A 23310-nucleotide genomic window follows, 5' to 3' on the forward strand; every position below is an offset into this window, starting at 1 on the left:
CCATCTCAACCCCCAACATCCACACATCAAATAGAACCTTCCTCCCAAATCCCAAAGCCAACACACACGCACGTGGTTTGGAGGAACACGCAGCTAGCAGGCAGCTTACTTCCCAATCTTTCCCCCTGGTTATGAACCTTTGATATTTTGTTTTAACCCTTCAGGGTGGGGAGCAGGCGTGGGGTGGGGGGGGGGGGGGGGTGGTGGGGGGGGGGGGTGCAGCGAGATTGGCTGACGAATCACCAGGTTATGATGAACACTTTGGAGAGGGTCGAGTGCAGCTTGATTGCGCCAGGTCGCTGCCCATCAGAGCTGGATCCTGGTCCCAGGGAGAACGGGAACGCTGGAGGCTCCGACAACTCCGGAGTCAGCCGGGAGAAGAGAGCCATTGCCAAGAGGAAGAATTACCGGCGACACCCAAAACCTCCCTACTCTTACCTGGCACTGATTGCTATGGTCATCCTGAACTCCCCTGAGAAACGGCAGACCTTATCCCAGGTAAGAGTTTCCGATTCAAAACACAGATTTTTTTTTTTAAATTTACAGCACTCAGTTCATTATTTTCAGCTGAGGGGCAATTTAGCGCGGCCAATCTACCTAGCCTGCACATCTTTGGGTTGTGGGGGTGAAACCCACGCAGACACGGAGAAAATGTGCAAACTCCACACGGACAGTAACCCAGGGCCGGGATCGAACCTGGGACCTTCGCACCGTGAGACTGCAGGGCTAGCTCTCTGCGCCACCATTTAAAAACAGTGTTGATGTGGTCCCACGATGCTGTGAGTTTTCCGGCCATTGCAGACCAGGCCCCCCCCCGCCCCCCCCGCTACCCCCACATCTGACCTGTGGGGCCCCCCCACCCACACCCCAGGTCACAGCAAAAGAGTGACTTAGTTTCAGTGTGTGTGAGAGGGAGGTGATAGCGGTGCTGCAGGTTTGATGGGCTGAAAGGCCTTTTTGCCCTGCATGTTTCTGTGATTGTCCAAGTGAGATGATCTTTGCACAGGGAATGTGTGTGTGATGTTTGCACAGGGAGTGTGTGTGTGAGGAGTTTGCACAGGGAGTGTGTGTGTGATGTTTGCACAGGGAGTGTGTGTGTGATGTTTGCACAGGGAGTGTGTGTGTGATGTTTGCACAGGGAGTGTGTGTGTGAGGAGTTTGCACAGGGAGTGTGTGTGATGTTTGCACAGGGAGTGTGTGTGATGTTTGCACAGGGAGTGTGTGTGTGATGTTTGCACAGGGAGTGTGTGATGTTTGCACAGGGAGTGTGTGTGTGAGGTTTTGCACAGGGAGTGTGTGTGTGATGTTTGCACAGGGAGTGTGTGTGTGAGGTGTTGCACAGGGAGTGTGTGTGTGAGGTGTTTGCACAGGGAGTGTGTGTGTGTGATGTTTGCACAGGGAGTGTGTGTGATGTTTGCACAGGGAGTGTGTGTGTGAGGAGTTTGCACAGGGAGTGTGTGTGTGTGATGTTTGCACAGGGAGTGTGTGTGTGAGGTTTGCACAGGGAGTGTGTGTGTGATGTTTGCACAGGGAGTGTGTGTGTGATGTTTGCACAGGGAGTGTGTGTGTGATGTTTGCACAGGGAGTGTGTGTGTGAGGTTTGCACAGGGAGTGTGTGTGTGTGATGTTTGCACAGGGAGTGTGTGTGTGATGTTTGCACAGGGAGTGTGTGTGATGTTTGCACAGGGAGTGTGTGTGTGATGTTTGCACAGGGAGTGTGTGTGAGGTGTTTGCACAGGGAGTGTGTGTGTGATGTTTGCACAGGGAGTGTGTGTGTGATGTTTGCACAGGGAGTGTGTGATGTTTGCACAGGGAGTGTGTGTGTGTGTGATGTTTGCACAGGGAGTGTGTGTGATGTTTGCACAGGGAGTGTGTGTGTGAGGAGTTTGCACAGGGAGTGTGTGTGTGATATTTGCACAGGGAGTGTGTGATGTTTGCACAGGGAGTGTGTGTGTGTGATGTTTGCACAGGGAGTGTGTGTGATGTTTGCACAGGGAGTGTGTGTGTGATGTTTGCACAGGGAGTGTGTGTGTGAGGTGTTTGCACAGGGAGTGTGTGTGTGATGTTTGCACAGGGAGTGTGTGTGATGTTTGCACAGGGAGTGTGTGTGTGAGGAGTTTGCATAGGGAGTGTGTGTGTGATGTTTGCACAGGGAGTGTGTGTGTGATGTTTGCACAGGAAGTGCGTGTGTGTGATGTTTGCACAGGGAGTGTGTGTGATGTTTGCACAGGGAGTGTGTGTGTGATGTTTGCACAGGGAGTGTGTGTGTGAGGTGTTTGCACAGGGAGTGTGTGTGAGCTGTTTGCACAGGGAGTGTGTGTGTGAGGTGTTTTGCACAGGGAGTGTGTGTGATGTTTGCACAGGGAGTGTGTGTAGGTGTTGCACAGGGAGTGTGTGTGTGATGTTTGCACAGGGAGTGTGTGTGTGAGGTGTTTGCACAGGGAGTGTGTGTGTGATGTTTGCACAGGGAGTGTGTGTGAGGTGTTTGCACAGGGAGTGTGTGTGATGTTTGCACAGGGAGTGTGTGTGTGAGGTGTTTGCACAGGGAGTGTGTGTGATGTTTGCACAGGGAGTGTGTGTGTGAGGTGTTTGCACAGGGAGTGTGTGTGTGAGGTTTGCACAGGGAGTGTGTGTGTGAGGAGTTTGCACAGGGAGTGTGTGTGTGATGTTTGCACAGGGAGTGTGTGTGTGAGGGTTTGGCACAGGGAGTGTGTGTGTGATGTTTGCACAGGGAGTGTGTGTGATGTTTGCACAGGGAGTGTGTGTGTGTGATGTTTGCACAGGGAGTGTGTGTGATGTTTGCACAGGGAGTGTGTGTGATGTTTGCACAGGGAGTGTGTGTGTGAGGTGTTTGCACAGGGAGTGTGTGTGTGATGTTTGCACAGGGAGTGTGTGTGATGTTGCACAGGGAGTGTGTGTGAGGAGTTTGCATAGGGAGTGTGTGATGTTTGCACAGGGAGTGTGTGTGTGATGTTTGCACAGGGAGTGTGTGTGAGGTGTTTGCACAGGGAGTGTGTGTGTGATGTTTGCACAGGGAGTGTGTGTGTGAGGTGTTTGCACAGGGAGTGTGTGTGTGATGTTTGCACAGGAGTGTGTGTGTGATGTTTGCACAGGGAGGTGTGTGTGAGGTGTTTGCACAGGGAGTGTGTGTGTGATGTTTGCACAGGGAGTGTGTGTGTGATGTTTGCACAGGGAGTGTGTGTGTGATGTTTGCACAGGGAGTGTGTGTGAGCTATTTGCACAGGGAGTGTGTGTGAGGTGTTTGCACAGGGAGTGTGTGTGTGATGTTTGCACAGGGAGTGTGTGTGTGAGGAGTTTGCACAGGGAGTGTGTGTGTGATGTTTGCACAGGGAGTGTGTGTGATGTTTGCTCAGGGAGTGTGTGTGTGATGTTTGCACAGGGAGTGTGTGTGTGATGTTTGCACAGGGAGTGTGTGTGTGAGGTGTTTGCACAGGGAGTGTGTGTGTGATGTTTGCACAGGGAGTGTGTGTCTGAGGTGTTTGCACAGGGAGTGTGTGTGTGATGTTTGCACAGGGAGTGTGTGTGTGATGTTTGCACAGGGAGTGTGTGTGTGAGATGTTTGCACAGGGAGTGTGTGTGTGAGGTGTTTGCACAGGGAGTGTGTGTGTGATGTGTTTGCACAGGGAGTGTGTGTGTGATGTGTTTGCACAGGGAGTGTGTGTGTGAGGTGTTTGCACAGGGAGTGTGTGTGTGAGGTTTGCACAGGGAGTGTGTGTGTGAGGTGTTTGCACAGGGAGTGTGTGTGTGATGTTTGCACAGGGAGTGTGTGTGAGGAGTTTGCACAGGGAGTGTGTGTGAGCTATTTGCACAGGGAGTGTGTGTGAGGTGTTTGCACAGGGAGTGTGTGTGTGATGTTTGCACAGGGAGTGTGTGATGTTTGCACAGGGAGTGTGTGTGTGTGTGATGTTTGCACAGGGAGTGTGTGTGATGTTTGCACAGGGAGTGTGTGTGTGAGGAGTTTGCACAGGGAGTGTGTGTGTGATATTTGCACAGGGAGTGTGTGATGTTTGCACAGGGAGTGTGTGTGTGTGATGTTTGCACAGGGAGTGTGTGTGATGTTTGCACAGGGAGTGTGTGTGTGATGTTTGCACAGGGAGTGTGTGTGTGAGGTGTTTGCACAGGGAGTGTGTGTGTGATGTTTGCACAGGGAGTGTGTGTGATGTTTGCACAGGGAGTGTGTGTGTGAGGAGTTTGCATAGGGAGTGTGTGTGTGATGTTTGCACAGGGAGTGTGTGTGTGATGTTTGCACAGGGAGTGTGTGTGTGATGTTTGCACAGGAAGTGCGTGTGTGTGATGTTTGCACAGGGAGTGTGTGTGATGTTTGCACAGGGAGTGTGTGATGTTTGCACAGGGAGTGTGTGTGTGATGTTTGCACAGGGAGTGTGTGTGAGCTATTTGCAAAGGGAGTGTGTGTGTGATGTTTGCACAGGGAGTGTGTGTGAGCTATTTGCACAGGGAGTGTGTGTGTGATGTTTGCACAGGGAGTGTGTGTGATGTTTGCACAGGGAGTGTGTGTGTGATGTTTGCACAGGGAGTGTGTGTGTGAGGTGTTTGCACAGGGGGTGTGTGTGTGATGTTTGCACAGGGAGTGTGGTGTGAGTGTTGACACAGGGAGTGTGTGTTGATGTTTGCACAGGGAGTGTGTGTGAGGTGTTGCACAGGGAGTGTGTGTGAGGTTTGCACAGGGAGTGTGTGTGTGCGATGTTTGCACAGGGACGTTGTGTGTGAGTGTTGCACAGGGAGTGTGTGTGTGAGGAGTTGCACAGGGAGTGTGTGTTGATGTTTGCACAGGGAGTGTGTGTGAGAGTTTTTGCAAGGGAGTGTGTGTGTGATGTTTGCACAGGGAGTGGTGCTGATGTTTGCACAGGAGGTGTGTGTGTGATGTTTGCACAGGGAGTGTGTGTGTGATGTTTGCACAGGGAGTGTGTGTGATGTTTGCACAGGGAGCGTGTGTGTGAGGTGTTTGCACAGGGAGTGTGTGTGTGATGTTTGCACAGGGAGTGTGTGTGATGTTTGCACAGGGAGTGTGTGTGTGAGGGTTTGCATAGGGAGTGTGTGTGTGATGTTTGCACAGGAAGTGCGTGTGTGTGATGTTTGCACAGGGAGTGTGTGTGATGTTTGCACAGGGAGTGTGTGTGTGATGTTTGCACAGGGAGTGTGTGTGTGAGGTGTTTGCACAGGGAGAGTGTGTGTGTGATGTTTGCACAGGGAGTGTGTGTGTGATGTTTGCACAGGGAGTGTGTGATGTTTCCACAGGGAGTGTGTGTGTGTGATGTTTGCACAGGGAGTGTGTGTGATGTGTTTGCACAGGGAGTGTGTGTGTGATGTTTGCACAGGGAGTGTGTGTGAGGAGTTTGCATAGGGAGTGTGTGTGTGATGTTTGCACAGGGAGTGTGTGTGTGTGATGTTTGCACAGGAAGTGCGTGTGTGTGATGTTTGCACAGGGAGTGTGTGTGATGTTTGCACAGGGAGTGTGTGTGTGATGTTTGCACAGGGAGTGTGTGTGTGTGTGATGTTTGCACAGGAAGTGCGTGTGTGTGATGTTTGCACAGGGAGTGTGTGTGATGTTTGCACAGGGAGTGTGTGTGTGATGTTTGCACAGGGAGTGTGTGTGTGATGTTTGCACAGGGAGTGTGTGTGTGATGTTTGCACAGGGAGTGTGTGTGATGTTTGCACAGGGAGTGTGTGTGTGAGGAGTTTGCATAGGGAGTGTGTGTGTGATGTTTGCACAGGGAGTGTGTGTGTGATGTTTGCACAGGGAGTGTGTGTGAGGAGTTTGCATAGGGAGTGTGTGTGATGTTTGCACAGGGAGTGTGTGTGTGATGTTTGCACAGGGAGTGTGTGTGTGTGATGTTTGCACAGGAAGTGCGTGTGTGTGATGTTTGCACAGGGAGTGTGTGTGATGTTTGCACAGGAGTGTGTGTGATGTTTTGCACAGAGTATGCTGTGTGTGTATGTTTGCACAGGGAGTGTGTGTGAGTGTTTGCACAGTGAGTGTGTGTGTGAGTGTTTGCCCAGGGAGTGTGTGTGTGAGGTGTTTGCACAGGGAGTGTGTGTGTGATGTTTGCACAGGGAGTGTGTGTGTGATGTTTGCACAGGGAGTGTGTGTGATGTTTGCACAGGAAGTGTGTGTGTGTGATGTTTGCACAGGGAGTGTGTGTGTGATGTTTGCACAGGGAGTGTGTGTGAGTGTTTGCACAGGGAGTGTGTGTGTGTGATGTTTGCACAGGGAGTGTGTGTGTGAGGAGTTTGCACAGGGAGTGTGTGTAACTTTTGCACAGGGAGTGTGTGTGTGATGTTTGCACAGGGAGTGTGTGTGTAACTTTTGCACAGGGAGTGTGTGTGGGATGTTTGCACAGGGAGTGTGTGTGTGAGGTGTTTGCACAGGGAGTGTGTGTGAGGTGTTTGCACAGGGAGTGTATGTGTGTGAGGTGTTTGCACAGGGAGTGTGTGTGATGTTTGCACAGGGAGTGTGTGTGTGAGGTGTTTGCACAGGGAGTGTGTGTGTGAGGTGTTTGCAGAGGGAGAGTGTGTGTGATGTTTGCACAGGGAGTGTGTGTGGAGGTGTTTGCACAGGGAGTGTGTGTGGATGTTTGCACAGGGAGTGTGTGTGAGATGTTTGCACAGGGAGTGTGTGTGATGTTTGCACAGGGAGTGTGTGTGTGAGTTTGCACAGGGAGTGTGTGTGAGGTGTTTGCACAGGGAGTGTGTGTGTGATGTTTGCACAGGGAGTGTGTGTGTGATGTTTGCACAGGGAGTGTGTGTGATGTTTGCACAGGGAGTGTGTGTGTGTGATGTTTGCACAGGGAGTGTGTGTGAGATGTTTGCACAGGGAGTGTGTGTGTGATGTTTGCACAGGGAGTGTGTGTGTGATGTTTGCACAGGGAGTGTGTGTGAGGTGTTTGCACAGGGAGTGTGTGTGTGATGTTTGCACAGGGAGTGTGTGTGTGATGTTTGCACAGGGAGTGTGTGATGTTTCCACAGGGAGTGTGTGTGTGATGTTTGCACAGGGAGTGTGTGTGATGTTTGCACAGGGAGTGTGTGTGTGATGTTTGTACAGGGAGTGTGTGTGATGTTTGCACAGGGAGTGTGTGTGTGATGTTTGCACAGGGAGTGTGTGTGTTATGTTTGCACAGAGAGTGTGTGAGGTGTTTGCACAGGGAGCGTGTGTGAGGTATTTGCACAGGGAGTGTGTGTGAGCTGTTTTCACAGGGAGTGTGTGTGAGCTGTTTTCACAGGGAGTGTGTGTGAGCTGTTTGCACAGGGAGTGTGTGTGTGTGTTGTCATAATCTACATCCATGTATTTGATGGAGTGCAGACAGGCAGTGATTGACACACAGGATGACCAGTGAGCACACGGAACACAGCAGCCAATCACCAGACAGGACACGACCACTATAAAGCCAGAGGGCACCAGGTTTCCCGCTCTCTCGGGATCCAGCCTCTGAGACAGTCAGAGCTTGTGAGCAGCAGCCAGTGCAAACACCATGTGGTAGCTAGTTAGTCTGGTCAGGTTAGCCTCAGGTCTCCAGTCAAGTCAGCACAGTGTCAACCCACAGTTGAACATGTAAAATAGTTTAGATGTTAAATAAAATCGTGTTGCATCTTATCAAGTGTTTGAGGTCTGTCTCTCGCTACACTGCATCAAGTGTAGTCCACATCGACCCAGCCAGCCCAACACATCATAGGTCTTACGAGGAAAGGTTGAGGGTGCTAGGCCTTTTCTCATTCGAACGGAGAAGGATGAGGGGCGACTTGATAGAGGTTTATAAGATGATCAGGGGAATAGATAGAGTAGACAGTCAGAGACTTTTTCCCCGGGTGGAACAAACCATTACAAGGGGACATAGATTTAAGGTGAATGGTGGAAGATATAGGGGGGATGTCAGAGTAAGGTTCTTTACCCAGAGAGAAGTGGGGGCATGAAATGCACTGCCTGTGGAAGTAGTTGAGTCGGAAACATTAGGGACCTTCAAGCGGCTATTGGATAGGTACATGGATTATGGTAGAATAATGCAGTGTAGATTAATTTGTTCTTAAGGGCAGCACGGTAGCATTGTGGATAGCACAATTTCTTCACAGCTCCAGGGTCCCAGGTTCGATTCCCGGCTTGGGTCTCTGTCTGTGTGGAGTCTGCACATCCTCCCCGTGTGTGCGTGGGTTTCCTCCGGGTGCTCCGGTTTCCTCCCACAGTCCAAAGATGTGCAGGTTAGGTGGATTGGCCATGATAAATTGCCCTTAGTGTCCAAAATTGCCCTTAGTATTGGGTGGGGTTACTGGGTTATGGGGATAGGGTGGAGGTGTTGACCTTGGGTAGGGTGCTCTTTCCAAGAACCGGTGCAGACTCGATGGGCCGAATGGCCTCCTTCTGCACTGTAAATTCTATGATAATCTAAGGTTCGGCACAACATCGTGGACCGAAGGGCCTGTTCTGTGCAGTATTTTTCTATGTTCTATCACACACATACACACTCCCTGTGCAAACATCACACACACACTCCCTGTGCAAACACATCGCACACACTCCCTATGCAAACATCACACACACACTCCCTGTACAAACACATCGCACACACTCCCTGTGCAAACATCACACACACACTCCCTGTGCAAACAGCTCACACACACTCCCTGTGCAAACATCACACACACACTCCCTGTGCAAACAGCTCACACACACTCCCTGTGCAAACATCACACACACTCCCTGTGCAAACATCACACACACTCCCTGTGAAAACATCACACACACACTCCCTGTGCAAACATCACACACACTCCCTGTGCAAACACCTCACACACACTCCCTGTGCAAACATCTCACACACACACTCCCTGTGCAAACATCACACACACTCCCTGTGCAAACACCTCACACACACTCCCTGTGCAAACACCTCACACACACACTCCCTGTGCAAACATCACACACACACTCCCTGTGCAAACACCTCACACACACACTCCCTGTGCAAACACCTCACACACACACTCCCTGTGCAAACATCACACACACACTCCCTGTGCAAACATCACACACACACTCCCTGTGCAAACATCACACACACACTCCCTGTGCAAACATTCCAGGCAACAACCTGGTAAATCTCCTTTGCACCTTTTCCAAAGCTTCCACATCCTTCCTAAAATGAGGCGACCAGAACTGCACACAGTACGCCAAATGTGGCCTGACCAAGGTTTTGTACAGCTGCATCATCACCTCATGGCTCTTAAATTCAATCCCTCTGCTAATGAACGCTAGCACACCATAGGCCTTCTTCACAGCTCTATCCACTTAAGTGGCAACTTACAAAGATCTATGAACATAGACCCCAAGATCTCTGCTCCACATTGCCAAGAACCCTACCGTTAACCCTGTATTCCGCATTCATTTTTTTTTTTAAATTTAGATTAGCCAATTATTTTTTCCAATTAAGGGGCAATTTAGCGTGGCCAATCCACCTACTCTGCACATTTTTTGGGTTGTGGGGGCGAAACCGACGCAGACACGGGGAGAATGTGCAAACTCCACACGGACAGTGACCCGGAGCCGGGATCGAACCTGGGACCTCAGCGCCGTGAGGCGGTTGTGCTAACCACTAGGCCACCGTGCTGCCCGGTATTCCGCATTCATATTAGTCCTTCCAAAATGGACAACCTCACACTTTTCAGGGTTAAACTCCATCTGCCACTTCTCAGCCCAGCTCTGCATCCTATCTATGTCTCTTTGAAACTGACAACAGCCCTCCTCACTATCCACAACTCCACCAATCTTCGTATCATCTGCAAATTTACTGACCCACCCTTCAACTCCCTCATCCAAGTCATTAATGAAAATCACAAACAGCAGAGGACCCAGAACTGATCCCTGCGGTACGCCACTGGTAACTGGGCTCCAGGCTGAATATTTGCCATCCACCACCACTCTCTGTCTTCTATCGGTTAGCTAGTTTGTTATCCAACTGGCCAAATTCCCCACTATCCCATGCCTCCTTACTTTCTGCATAGGCCTATCATGGGGCACTTTATCAAATGCCTTACTAAAATCCATGTACACTACATCCACTGCTTTACCTTCATCCACATGCTTGGTCACCTCCTCAAAGAATTCAATAAGACTTGTAAGGCAAGACCTACCCCTCACAAATCCGTGCTGACTATCCCTAATCAAGCAGTGTCTTTCCTGATGCTCAAAAATCTTATCCCTCAGTACCCTTTCCATTACTTTGCCTACCACCGAAGTAAGACTAACTGGCCTGTAATTCCCAGGGTTATCCCTATTCCCTTTTTTGAACAGGGGCACGACATTCGCCACTCTCCAATCCCCTGGTACCACCCCTGTTGACAGTGAGGATGAAAAGATCATTGCCAACGGCTCTGCAATTTCATTTCTTGCTTCCCATAGAATCCTTGGATATATCCCGTCAGGCCCGGGGACTTGTCTATCCTCAAGTTTTTCAAAATGGCCAACACATCTTCCTTCCTAACAATTATCACCTCAAGCTTACCAGTCTGTTTCACACTGTCCTCTCCAACAATATGGCCCCTCTCATTTGTAAATACTGAAGAAAAGTACTCGTTCAAGACCTCTCCTATCTCTTCGGACTCAATACACAATCTCCCTGCTACTGTCCTTGATCGGACCTACCCTCACTCTAGTCATTCTCATATTTCTCACATATGTGTAAAAGGCCTTGTGGTTTTCCTTGATCCTACCCGCCAAAGATTTTTCATGCCCTCTCTTAGCTCTCCTAATCCCTTTCTTCAGTTCCCTCCTGGCTATCTTGTATCCCTCCAGCGCCCTGTCTGAACCTTGTTTCCTCAGCCTTACATAAGTCTCCTTCTTCCTCTTAACAAGACATTCAACCTCTCTTGTCAACCATGTTTCCCTCACTCGACCATCTCATATCAAGGACACGTAGTATCTGTTCCTTGAACAAGTTCCACATTTCACTTGTGTCCTTCCCTGACAGCCTATGTTCCCAACTTATGCACTTAAATTCTTGTCTGACAGCATCGTATTAACCCTTCCCCCAATTGTAAACCTCGCCCTGTTGCACTCACCTATCCCTCTCCATTACTAAAGTGAAAGTCACAGAATTGTGGTCACTATCTCCAAAATGCTCCCCCACTAACAAATCTATCACTTGCCCTGGTTCATTACCAAGTACCAAATCCAATATGGCCTCCCCTCTGGTCGGACAATCTACATACTGTGTTAGAAAAGCTTCCTGGACACACTGCACAAACACCATCCCATCCAAACTATTTGATCTAAAGAGTTTCCACTCAATGTTTGGGAAGTTGAAGTCACCCATGACTACTACCCTGTGACTTCTGCACCTTTCCAAAATCTGTTTCCCAATCAGTTCTTCCACATCTCTGCTGCTATTGGGGGGCCTATAGAAAACTCCCAACAAGGCAACACGGTAGCATGATGGTTAGCATTAATGCTTCACAGCTCCAGGGTCCCAGGTTTGATTCCCGGCTGGGTCACTGTCTGTGCGGAGTCTGCACGTCCTCCCCGTGTGTGCGTGGGTTTCCTCCGGGTGCTCCGGTTTCCTCCCACAGTCCAAAGATGTGCGGGTTAGGTGGATACGTGGGTTTGAGTGGGGTGATCATGGCTCGGCACAACATTGAGGGCCGACGGGCCTGTTCTGTGCTGTACTGTTCTAAGGTGACTGCTCCTTTCCTATTTCTGACATCAACCCATACTACCTCAGTAGGCAGATCCTCCTCAAACTTTCTGCAGTTGTTATACTACTGATGTTTGCACAGGGAGTGCCTGAGATGTTTGCACAGCGAGAGTGTGTGAGGAGTTTGCACAGGGAGTGTGTGTGAGGAGTTTGCACAGGGAGTGTGTGTGAGGTGTTTGCACAGGGAGTGTGTGTGTGAGGAGTTTACTAAGGGAGTGTGTGTGATGTTTGCACAGGGAGTGTGTGTGAGGTGTTTGCAGAGGGAGTGTGTGTGTGATGTTTGCACAGGGAGTGTGTGTGTGATGTTTGCACAGGGAGTGTGTGTGAGGAGTTTGAACAGGGATTGTGTGTGTGAGGTGTTTGCACAGGGAGTGTGTGTGTGATATTTGCACAGGGAGTGTGTTTGTGATGTTCGCACAGGGAGTGTGTGTGTGAGGAGTTTGCACAGGGAGTGTGTGTGATGTTTGCACAGGGAGTGTGTGTGTGATGTTTGCACAGGGAGTGTGTGTGAGGTGTTTGCACAGGGAGTGTGTGTGTGTGATGTTTGCACAGGGAGTGTGTGTGTGATGTTTGCACAGCGAGTGTGTGTGAGGTGTTTGCACAGGGAGTGTGTGTGTGATGCTTGTACAGGGAGTGTGTTTGTGATGTTTGCACAGCGAGTGTGTGTGTGTGATGTTTGCACAGGGAGTGTGTGTGTGTGATGTTTGCACAGGGAGTGTGTGTGATGTTTGCACAGGGAGTGTGTGTGTGCGATGTTTGCACAGGGAGTGTGTGTGTGATGTTTGCACAGGGAGTGTGTGTGATGTTTGCACAGGGAGTGTGTGTGATGTTTGCACAGGGAGTGTGTGTGATGTTTGCACAGGGAGTGTGTGTGAGGTGTTTGCACAGGGAGTGTGTGTGAGATGTTTGCACAGGGAGTGTGTGTGATGTTTGCACAGGGAGTGTGTGTGTGATGTTTGCACAGGGAGTGTGTGTGAGATGTTTGCACAGGGAGTGTGTGTGTGATGTTTGCACAGGGAGTGTGTTTGTGATGTTTGCACAGCGAGTGTGTGTGTGATGTTTGCACAGGGAGTGTGTGTGTGTGATGTTTGCACAGGGAGTGTGTGTGATGTTTGCACAGGGAGTGTGTGTGTGCGATGTTTGCACAGCGAGTGTGTGTGTGATGTTTGCACAGGGAGTGTGTGTGATGTTTGCACAGGGAGTGTGTGTGATGTTTGCACAGGGAGTGTGTGTGATGTTTGCACAGGGAGTGTGTGTGAGGTGTTTGCACAGGGAGTGTGTGTGAGATGTTTGCACAGGGAGTGTGTGTGATGTTTGCACAGGGAGTGTGTGTGTGATGTTTGCACAGGGAGTGTGTGTGAGATGTTTGCACAGGGAGTGTGTGTGTGATGTTTGCACAGGGAGTGTGTGTGTGATGTTTGCACAGGGAGTGTGTGTGTGATGTTTGCACAGGGAGTGTGTGTGAGATGTTTGCACAGGGAGTGTGTGTGAGATGTTTGCACTGGGAATGTGTGAGATATTTGCACAGGGAGTGCGTGTTTGAGGTTTTTGCACAGGGAGTGCGTGTGAGCTGTTTGCGCAGGGAGTGTGTGTGTGATGTTTGCACAGGGGCTGTGTGTTTGAGGTTTGCACAGGGAGTGTCTGTTTGAGATAGATTCTTCATCGCAGGAATGATCCAGTCAACCTTCTCTGAACGGCTATGAACACATCCCTTTCCTTCTTCAAATAAGGCGACCAAAACTGTGCACACTGCTCCAGATGTGGTCACCCCGAGGCCCTGTCCAGCTGCAGTGAAACCTCCCCACTTTTATATTCCATTCCCCTCGTAATAATAGATGCCAACATTCCATCTGCCTTCCTCAGCACTCGCTGTAGCTGCAGACTCACTTTATACGATTCATGGACCAGGACACCCAGATCCCTCTGCACCTCAATCTCTCTCTATTTAAATAATTTGCAGCTTTCCTACCCTTCCTCACAAAATGGACAATTTCGCATTTTCCCACATTGTACTCCATCTGCCGAATAATTGCCCAGTGCGGGAGAGGGGCAGGGTGGGGGTGGGGGGGGGGGGGGGGGGCAGGATTACAGCCCTTCACAGCTTACTTTCCTATCCATCGATCTTTGTGCCATCGCCCCCTTGTGGGAGGATCCAGAACTAAGGGGTCACTGTTGAAAAGTCAGCGGCCGTCCATTGAGGGCCGGGATGGGGAGAAACGTTTTCTCCCAGAGGTTGGCGAGTCTCCGGAATTCTGTGGGTCATCGAATATCTTTAAGTCAGAGCCGGGGGGAGATTCTTGATTAACGAGGTGAAAGGTTATCGGGGTGGGGGGGCGGGGAGGGGAGGCATGAATGTGGGGTCGAGGTGATCATATTGAATGGGGGAGGAGCCTCGAGGGGCATCATTGACATAATTTGGGGCCTGGTTTAGCTCAGTGGGCTGCACGGCTGGTTTGTGATGCAGAGCGAGGCCAGCAGCGTGGGTTCAATTCCCGTACCGGCTGAGGTTCTTCACGATGGCCCCGCCCTCTCAACCTTGACCCTCGCCTGAGGTGTGGTGACCCTCAGGTTAAATCACCAGCAGTCAGCTGCCCCCCCCCCCCTCAGTGGGGAGAGCAGCCCATGGTCATCTGGATTATGTCTTACTTAGCAACATATTAAAATAACCCAACTTTTTCACAGAGGCTTTATGAAACATTGAGCTATGCAAGGAGGTGTTAGGTCAAGTGGCCAGAAGCTTAGTCATTGAGGGTGGCTTTAAGGAGCATCTTCAAGGAGGAATGTGAGTTAGAGATGGGAAAGGGGGGGTGGGAGGGGTTTAGGCTGGGAATTCCAGGGATCGAGGGCCCAGGCAGCTTGAAGGCACAGCCGCCAACGCTGGATCGATGAAAATCAGGGAGACTTCAGAGGCCAGAGTTTCAGGAGTGCCGATATTGCGGAAGGTTGTGGGGCGGGGGAAGGTTCAATAGATAAGGAGGGGACGAAATTCAAGCTGAGAATTTCCTACCGTGGGTGAGGGCTTTAGCAGCTGATCAGCTGTCAGGTCTCTGAGGGACATCTGCTCAAGAGCCAGGCCGGGGGAGGGGAAATAAACAGCTTCTCTGGTCACCCAGTGAGCAACACACAATTAAAGTTGCTGTTTGTTCAGGCTGGATGTTAATGAATCTGGTCAGCTATTCCAGTTAGGGAGGTCCAGCTCCTAGTGTTTTCTGTGGGAAAGGAGTTACTTGCAAACATTTATGATGCTTTTTACTGCATCTGGGTCAGAGGTTTTGTCTGTTATTTAAGCAATTTTCAGTTTAGTTGTGAAGGTGTGTGTGTTTAGTGGTTTTACGGTATTGGATTTGAGGGTGTGTGTGTTTAGTGGTTTTACGGTATTGGATTTGAGGGTGTGTGTGTTTAATGGTTTTACGGTACTGGATTTGAGGGTGTGTGTGTTTAGTGGTTTTACAGTAATGGATTTGAGGGTGTGTGTGTTTAATGGTTTTACGGTATTGGATTTGAGGGTGTGTGTGTTTAGTGGTTTTACGGTATTGGATTTGAGGGTGTGTGTGTTTAGTGGTTTTACGGTATTGGATTTGAGGGTGTGTGTGTTTAGTGGTTTTACGGTATTGGATTTGAGGGTGTGTGTGTTTAGTGGTTTTACGGTATTGGATTTGAGGGTGTGTGTGCTTAGCGGTTTTACAGTAATGGATTTGAGGGTGTGTGTGTTTAGTGGTTTTACGGTATTGGATTTGAGGGTATGTGTGTTTAGTGGTTTTACGGAATTGGATTTGAGGGTGTGTGTGTTTAGTGGTTTTACGGTATTGGATTTGAGGGTGTGTGTTTAATGGTTTTACGGTATTGGATTTGAGGGTGTATGTGTTTAGTGGTTTTACGGTATTAGATTTGAGGGTGTGTGTGTTTAGTGGTTTTACGGTATTGGATTTGAGGGTGTGTGTGTTTAGTGGTTTTACGGTATTGGATTTGAGGGTGTGTGTGTTTAGTGGTTTTACGGCATTGGATTTGAGGGTGTGTGTGTTTAGTGGTTTTACGGTATTGGATTTGAGGGTGTGTGTGTTTAGTGGTTTTACGGCATTGGATTTGAGGGTGTGTGTGTTTAGTGGTTTTACGGTATTGGATTTGAGGGGGTGTGTGTTTAATGGTTTTACGGTATTGGATTTGAGGGTGTGTGTGTTTAGTGGTTTTACGGTATTGGATTTGAGGGTGTGTGTGTTTAGTGGTTTTATGGTATTGGATTTGGGGTGTGTGTGTTTAGTGGTTTTACGGTATTGGATTTGAGGGTGTGTGTGTTTAGTGGTTTTACGGTATTGGATTTGAGGGTGTGTGTGTTTAATGGTTTTACGGTATTGGATTTGAGGGTGTGTGTGTTTAGTGGTTTTACGGTATTGGATTTGAGGGTGTGTGTGTTTAGTGGTTTTATGGTATTGGATTTGAGGGTGTGTGTGTTTAATGCTTTTACGGTATTGGATTTGAGGGTGTGTGTGTTTAATGGTTTTACGGTATTGGATTTGAGGGTGTGTGTGTTTAGTGGTTTTATGGTATTGGATTTGAGGGTGTGTGTGTTTAATGCTTTTACGGTATTGGATTTGAGGGTGTGTGTGTTTAATGGTTTTACGGTATTGGATTTGAGGGTGTGTGTGTTTAGTGGTTTTATGGTATTGGATTTGAGGGTGTGTGTGTTTAGTGGTTTTACGGTATTGGATTTGAGGGTGTGTGTGTTTAGTGGTTTTACGGTATTGGATTTGAGGGTGTGTGTGTTTAGTGGTTTTATGGTATTGGATTTGGGGTGTGTGTGTTTAGTGGTTTTACGGTATTGGATTTGGGGTGTGTGTGTTTAGTGGTTTTATGGTATTGGATTTGAGGGTGTGTGTGTTTAGTGGTTTTATGGTATTGGATTTGAGGGTGTGTGTGTTTAGTGGGTTTATGGTATTGGATTTGGGGTGTGTGTGTTTAGTGGTTTTATGGTATTGGATTTGAGGGTGTGTGTGTTTAGTGGGTTTATGGTATTGGATTTGGGGTGTGTGTGTTTAATGCTTTTACGGTATTTTCAGCGAGAATAATCCAAACCGATTCAATCTCCCCTCGTACGTGAGTCCCGCCATCCCAGGAATCAGTCTGGTAAACTCTCGCTGCAAACCCTCGAGAACAAGGACATCCTTCCTCAGATAAAGAAACCAAAACTGCATTCAATATTCCAGGTGTGGCCTCACCTGTATAATTGCAACAACACATCCCTGTTCCTGTACTCGAATCCTTTCGCTATGAAGGCCAGCATCCAATTTGCCTCCTTTACCGCCTGCTGCACCTGCAGGCTTACCTTCAGTGACTGGTGCACAAGGACACCCAGATCTCGTTGCACATTCCCCTCTCCTAATTTATGGCTATTTGAATAATAATTTGCCGTCTTGTTTTTGCTACCAAAGTGGATAAAATCACATTTATCCAAATTAAACTGCTTCAGTCATTCATTTGCCCACTCAGCTTGTCCAAATTACACTGATGGATCTCTGCATCCTCCTCACAGCTCACCCTCCCACCCAACCTGGTGTCATCTGCAACTTTGGGATCCGCCATCCAAATCATTAATATATATTGTGAATAGCTGGGGTCCCAGCACCGACCCCTGCGTTACCCCACTAGTTACCGCCTGCCAATTTCAAAAAGACCCGTTAATTCCTACACTTTGTTTCCTGTCTGCCAACAAGTTTTCTATCCATCCCAATACACTACCCTCAATCCCATGCACTTGAATTTTACACCCTAATCTTTTATGTGGGACTTTGTCAAAAGCCTTCTGTAAGTCCAAATAAACCGCATCCACTGGCTCCCCTTCATCAATTCTACTAGTTACATCCTCGAAGGATTCCAGTAGATTTGTCAAGCATGATTTTCCCTTCGTAAATCCATGCTGACTCGATCCGATCCTGCCACTGTTTTCTGAATATTTTTCTAAATACATTTTAAAAATAAATTTAGAGTATCCAATTATTATCTTTTTTCCCAATTAAGGGGCAATTTAGCGTGGCCAATCCACCTAACCTGCACATCTTTGGGTTGTGGGGGTGAAACCCACGCAGACACGGGGAGAATGTGCAAACTCCACACGGACAGTGACCCAGAGCCGGGATTCGAACCCAGGTACTCAGCGCCGCAGTCCCAGTGCTAACCATTGCGCCACGTGCCGCCCTGCTATAAAATCTTTGATAATGGAATCTAGAATTTTCCCCACTAGACTCCAGGCTGACTGGTCTGGATTGGATTGGATTGGATTTGTTTATTGTCACGTGTACCGAGGTACAGTGAAAAGTATTTTTCTGCAAGCAGCTCAACAGATCATTCAGTACATGGAAGAAAAGGGAATTAAACAAAATTCAAGAAAATACATGAGAATACATAATAGGGCAACACAAGATACACAATGTAACTACATAAGCATTGGCATCGGATGAAGCATACAGGGTGTAGTGTTAATGAGGTCAGTCAATAAGAGGGTCATTTAGGAGTCTGGTGACAGTGGGGAAGAAGCTGTTTCTGAGTCTGTTTGTGCGTGTTCTCAGACTTCTGAATCTCCTGCCCAATGGAAGAAGTTGGAAGAGTGAGTAAGCCGGGTGGGAGGGATCCTTGATTATGATTCTGTAGTTCCCTGCTTTCTCTCAATCCTCCTTTTTAAATAATGGAGTTACATTAGCCACCCTCCAATCTGCAGGAACTGTTCCGCAGTCTGTAGAATCCTGGAAGATGATCACCAATACATCCACTATTTCTAAAGCCGCCTCATTCAGTACCCTGGGATGAAGGAGCTGTGCTCCGAAAGCTAGTGATTCCAAACAGACTTGTTGGACTTTAACCTGGTTTGTAAGACTTTTTACTACTGATATTGATGACCTTCAGTTCGTCCTTCTCACTAAACCCTGCATTCATCAACATTTCTGGTATCTTATTTGTGTCCTCATTTGTGAAGACATAAACCAAAGTATGTATTTAGTTGCTCAGCCATTTCTTTGTCCCCTATTATATACTCCCCTGTTTCTGACTATAAGGATCTACCTTTGTCTTCACCAATCTTTTTCTCTTGAAATGAAAAATGAAAATCGCTTATTGTCACGAGTAGACTTCAATGAAGTTACTGTGAAAAGCCCCTAGTCGCCACATTCCGACGCCTGTCCGGGGAGGCTGGTACGGGAATCGAACCGTGCTGCTGGCCTGCCTTGGTCTGCTTTCAAAGCCAGCGATTTAGCCCGGTGAGCTAAACCAACCCTTCACGTACCTATAGAAACTTTTACAGTCAGTTTTGATATTCCCTGCAAGCTTACTTTCGTATTCTAATTTCTTCTTCTTAATCAATCCCTTGGTCCTTCTTTGCTGAATTCTAAATAGCTCCCAATCCTCAGACCTGTTGTTTTTCTTGGCCAATTTATATACTACTTCCTTGGATCGAATACTATCCCTAATTCCCCTTGTAAGCCATGGATTGACCACCTTTCCCGTATTACTTTTGTGCCAGGCAGGAATAAACAATTGTTGCAGTTCCTCCATGTGCTCTTTGAATGTTTGCCATTGCCTATCCTCTGTCATCTCTTTAAGTAACTTTCTTCAATTGATCATAGCCAATTCACGCCTCATTTTATCGTAGTTTCCTTTGTTAAGATTCAGGACCCTAGTCTCAGAATCAACTACTTCACTCTCCACCTTGATGAAAAATTCTATCATATTATGGTCGCTCATCCCCAAGGGGTCGTACACAACTAGATGATTCTGATCTCATTACAGTCCCCAATCTGGGGTGGCCTGTTCTCTAGTTGGCCCCTCAACATATTGATCCAGAAAACTATCCCGCATACACTCCAGGAATTTCTCCTCTATGATATTGGGGCTAATTTGATTTCCCCAATCTATCTGCAGATTAAAATCACCCCTAAATACAGTTGTTCCTTGATCACATGATCTCTAATTTCCTGTTTAATTCCATTCCCAACAATATCACTGCATTTTGGGGTCTATGTATGACGTCCACTAACGCTTTTTGCCCCTTGCTGTTTCTCAGGTCGACCCATACTGATTCCACATTGTCAGAGCTAATAGCCTCCCTCACTATAGTCATCATTTCCTCCTTCACCAGAAATGCAAACCCCACCGTCTTTTCATTTTTATCTGTCTTTCCTAAATACTGAATACCCATGGCCATTCAGTTCCAATCCTGGTCACCCTGCAGCCATGTCTCCTTAATACCGATTATATCATACCCGTTCACATCTATCTGTGTGATTAGTTCTCCCGCTTTATTGTGAATGCTCCGTGCGTTAGGGCACAAAGCCTTGAAGCTTGTCTTTCTAACATTACTCGTCCCGCTCCCAATATTTTTCACTGTGACCCTGTTTAAATCTGGCTCTTGGTTTCTCTGCCTATCACTTTTCTTATTCCCCTTTCTGTCTTTTGCTTTTGTCCTTATTTCCTCCTCCTCTGACTCCGTACACCCCCTGCCGTATTAGTTTAAACCCTCCCCAACCACTCGAGCAAATACACCCCCCGAGGACCTCAGTCCCGGTCCTGCCCAGGTGTAACCCGTCCAGTTTGTACAGGTCCCACCTCCCCCAGAACCGGTCCCAATGCCCCAGGAATCTGACATCCTCCCCCTCACACCATCTCTTCAGCCACATATTGATCCGATATATCCTGCTATTTCTACTCTGGCTAGCACGTGGCACTGGTGATAATCCTCAGATCTCTACCTTAGAGGTCCGACATTCCAACTTTCTTCCTAACTCCCTATATTCTGCCTTTAGGACCGCATCCCTTTTTTTAAAACTTTAGAGTGCCCAATTCAATTTTTCCAATTAAGCGGCAATTTAGCGTGGCCAATCAACCTACCCTGCACATCTTTGGGTTGTGGGGGTGAGACCCACGCAGACATGGGGAGAATGTGCAAATTCCACACGGACAGTGACCCAGAGCCGGGATTGAACCTGGGACCTCAGCACCGTGAGGCTGTAGTGCCAACCACTGTGCCACCCTGATGCCCTCATCAATTTTTTTAACCTGTATCGTTTGTACCGTTGTGCACCACGACCATTGGCTGTTCACCCTTCCCCTCCAGAATGTCCTGTACCCACTCCGAGACATCCTTGACCCTCACACCAGGGAGGCAACATCCTGTACTGGAGTCTCGTTTGCGAATACAGAAATGTCCATCTATTCCCCTATAACTATTGCATAACTATTGGGCGGCATGGGAGCACGGTGGTTAGCACTGTTGCCTCACAGCTCCAGGGACCCGGTTCGATTCCCGGCTTGGGTCACTGTCTGTGCGGAGTCTGCACGTTCTCTCCGTGTCTGTGTGGGTTTCCTCCGGGTGCTCCGGTTTCCTCCCACAGTCCAAAGACGTGCAGGTTAGGTGGATTGGTCATGATAAATTGCCCTTGGTGGCCAAAAAAGGTTAGGAGGGGTTATTGGGTTAGGAGAATAGGATGGAAGTGAGAGCTTAAGTGGGTCGGTGCAGACTCGATGGGCCGAATGGCCTCCTGCACTGCATGTTCTATGTTCTATGTTCACAGTGCCAGGGTCCCAGGTTCGATTCCCGGCTTGGGTCAGTGTCTGTGTGGAGTCTGCACGTCCTCCCCCTGTGTGCGTGGGTTCCCTCCGGTTTCCTCCCACAGTCCCGAAAGATGTGCTGTTAGGTAGAACATAGAACATAGAACAGTACAGCACAGAACAGGCCCTTCGGCCCTCGATGTTGTGCCGAGCCATGATCACCCTACTCAAACCCACGTATCCACCCTATACCTGTAACCCAACAACCCCCCCCCTTAACCTTACTTTTATTAGGACACTACGGGCAATTTAGCATGGCTAATCCACCTAACCCGCACATCTTTGGACTGTGGGAGGAAACCGGAGCACCCGGAGGAAACCCACGCACACAGGGGGAGGACGTGCAGACTCCACACAGACAGTGACCCAGCCGGGAATCGAACCTGGGACCCTGGAGCTGTGAAGCATTTATGCTAACCACCATGCTACCCTGCTGCCCCATTTAGACATTCTGAATTCTCCCTCTGTGTACCTGAACAGGCGCCGGAATGTGGCGACTAGGGGATTTTCACAGTAACCTCATTGCAGTGTTAGTGTAAGCCTACTTGTGATAATAAAGATTATTATAAAGATTATAAATTGCCTTGAGTGTCCAAAAAGGTTAGGTGGGGTTACTGGGTTACGGGGATGGGGTGGAGGCGTGGGCTTAATAGGGTGCACTTTCCAAGGGCAGTGCCGACTCGATGGGCCAAATGGCCTCCTTCTGCACTGTAAATTCTATGATTCTCACACTTTGTAGTCCTCCCCTCTGCAGCTGAACTAATCGTGGTGCCACGAGTTTGGCTGTTGCTGCTTTCCCCGTGAGAGGCCATTCTCTTCAACAGTATCCAAAGCGGTATATCTGTTCTGCATGGGAATGGCCACAGGAGATTCCTGCACTGCCTGCCTAGCTCTCTTGTCACCCAGTCCCTTCCTGCCTGCGGAGTGTGAGCCTGTGGTGTGACCACCTCTCTATGCGTGCTATCCATGACTCTCTCTGCGATGCGGATGTCCCACAGTGTCCCCAGCCGCCGCTCCAGCTCCGAATCCCGGGCTTCCAGGAGTTGGAGACACTTCCTGCCCACATGCTGGTCCCGGGCACTGGGAATGTTCCCGGCCTCCCACGTGGAGCAAGAGGAGCAAACCAATGCTTGGAGCTCTCCTGCCATGACATCATCCTTTAAAATTAAACATTTAGAAGATGCTTAATGTCCGATTATAACCAATTCTCTCGGAACCTTATTTCCTTGTCCTAGTAACCACCAGTTATAGCCCTGACAGATTATAAACCACAAAACGGATTTTCAAACCATAAAAGTGATAGAAGTTGTAAAGCCTTACCAACCATACCGAATACGTACCAAACAGGTCTCTCCCTTGTAGGGGCTGGTTTAGCACAGTGGGCTAAACAGCTGGCTTGTAATATAGAACAAAGCCAGCAGCGCGGGTTCAATTCCCGTACCAGCCTCTCCAAACAGGCGCTGGAATGTGGCGACTAGGGGCTTTTCACAGTAACTTCATTGAAGCCTACTTGTGATAATAAGCTATTATTATTATGTAGCCTCTTCTCCCAGTTCCACCAAACCCCCTGTTTCCCCCAACTTTGAAAGGTTTGAACCAGTTGCACAATTAATCTGCCAGAGTTAAAGTTGAGCAGCAACTCAGCTGACCCCTGTTTCAGGAATGCAACTGACTAAAGTGCAGCTTTTAATCCCCCAATTATAGAACTAATTTAGCTGACCTGGAAAGCAAGTTTAATTATTACTTACCTCCTTATAACTCACCACATGAACTTCCCGTTTCCACCAAAAGCAATCTTATTCAGCCAAATAGCACTCAGAGTGCAGACAACTTCATTCCTGTGAACCTCCTCTGGGCCCTTTCCAAGGCCCAGCACATCCTTCCTTAGATACGGGGCCCAAACTGCTCACAATATTCCAAATGGGGTCTGACCAGAGCCTTATACAGCCTCAGAAGTACCTCTCAGAAGTACCCAGAAGACACTTCCCTTCCCTGCCTTGAT

At 48.6% G+C, this 23310-nt stretch overlaps 1 protein-coding gene across 1 annotated transcript in view; it reads left to right on the top strand.

Moving 5' to 3' along the window:
* The first annotated feature begins 252 nt into the window (after window positions 1–252).
* foxh1 (forkhead box H1) overlaps window positions 253–23310 on the top strand; it is a 54164-nt gene continuing 31106 nt past the window's right edge. The window contains exon 1 of the mRNA XM_038796481.1: window positions 253–498. Coding sequence (XP_038652409.1) covers window positions 253–498 — 246 coding nt within the window. The remainder of the gene's footprint in view (window positions 499–23310) is intronic.

The sequence above is a fragment of the Scyliorhinus canicula genome, chromosome 5 (genome assembly GCF_902713615.1).
Source record: "Scyliorhinus canicula chromosome 5, sScyCan1.1, whole genome shotgun sequence".
Classification (NCBI taxonomy): Eukaryota; Metazoa; Chordata; class Chondrichthyes; order Carcharhiniformes; family Scyliorhinidae; genus Scyliorhinus; species Scyliorhinus canicula.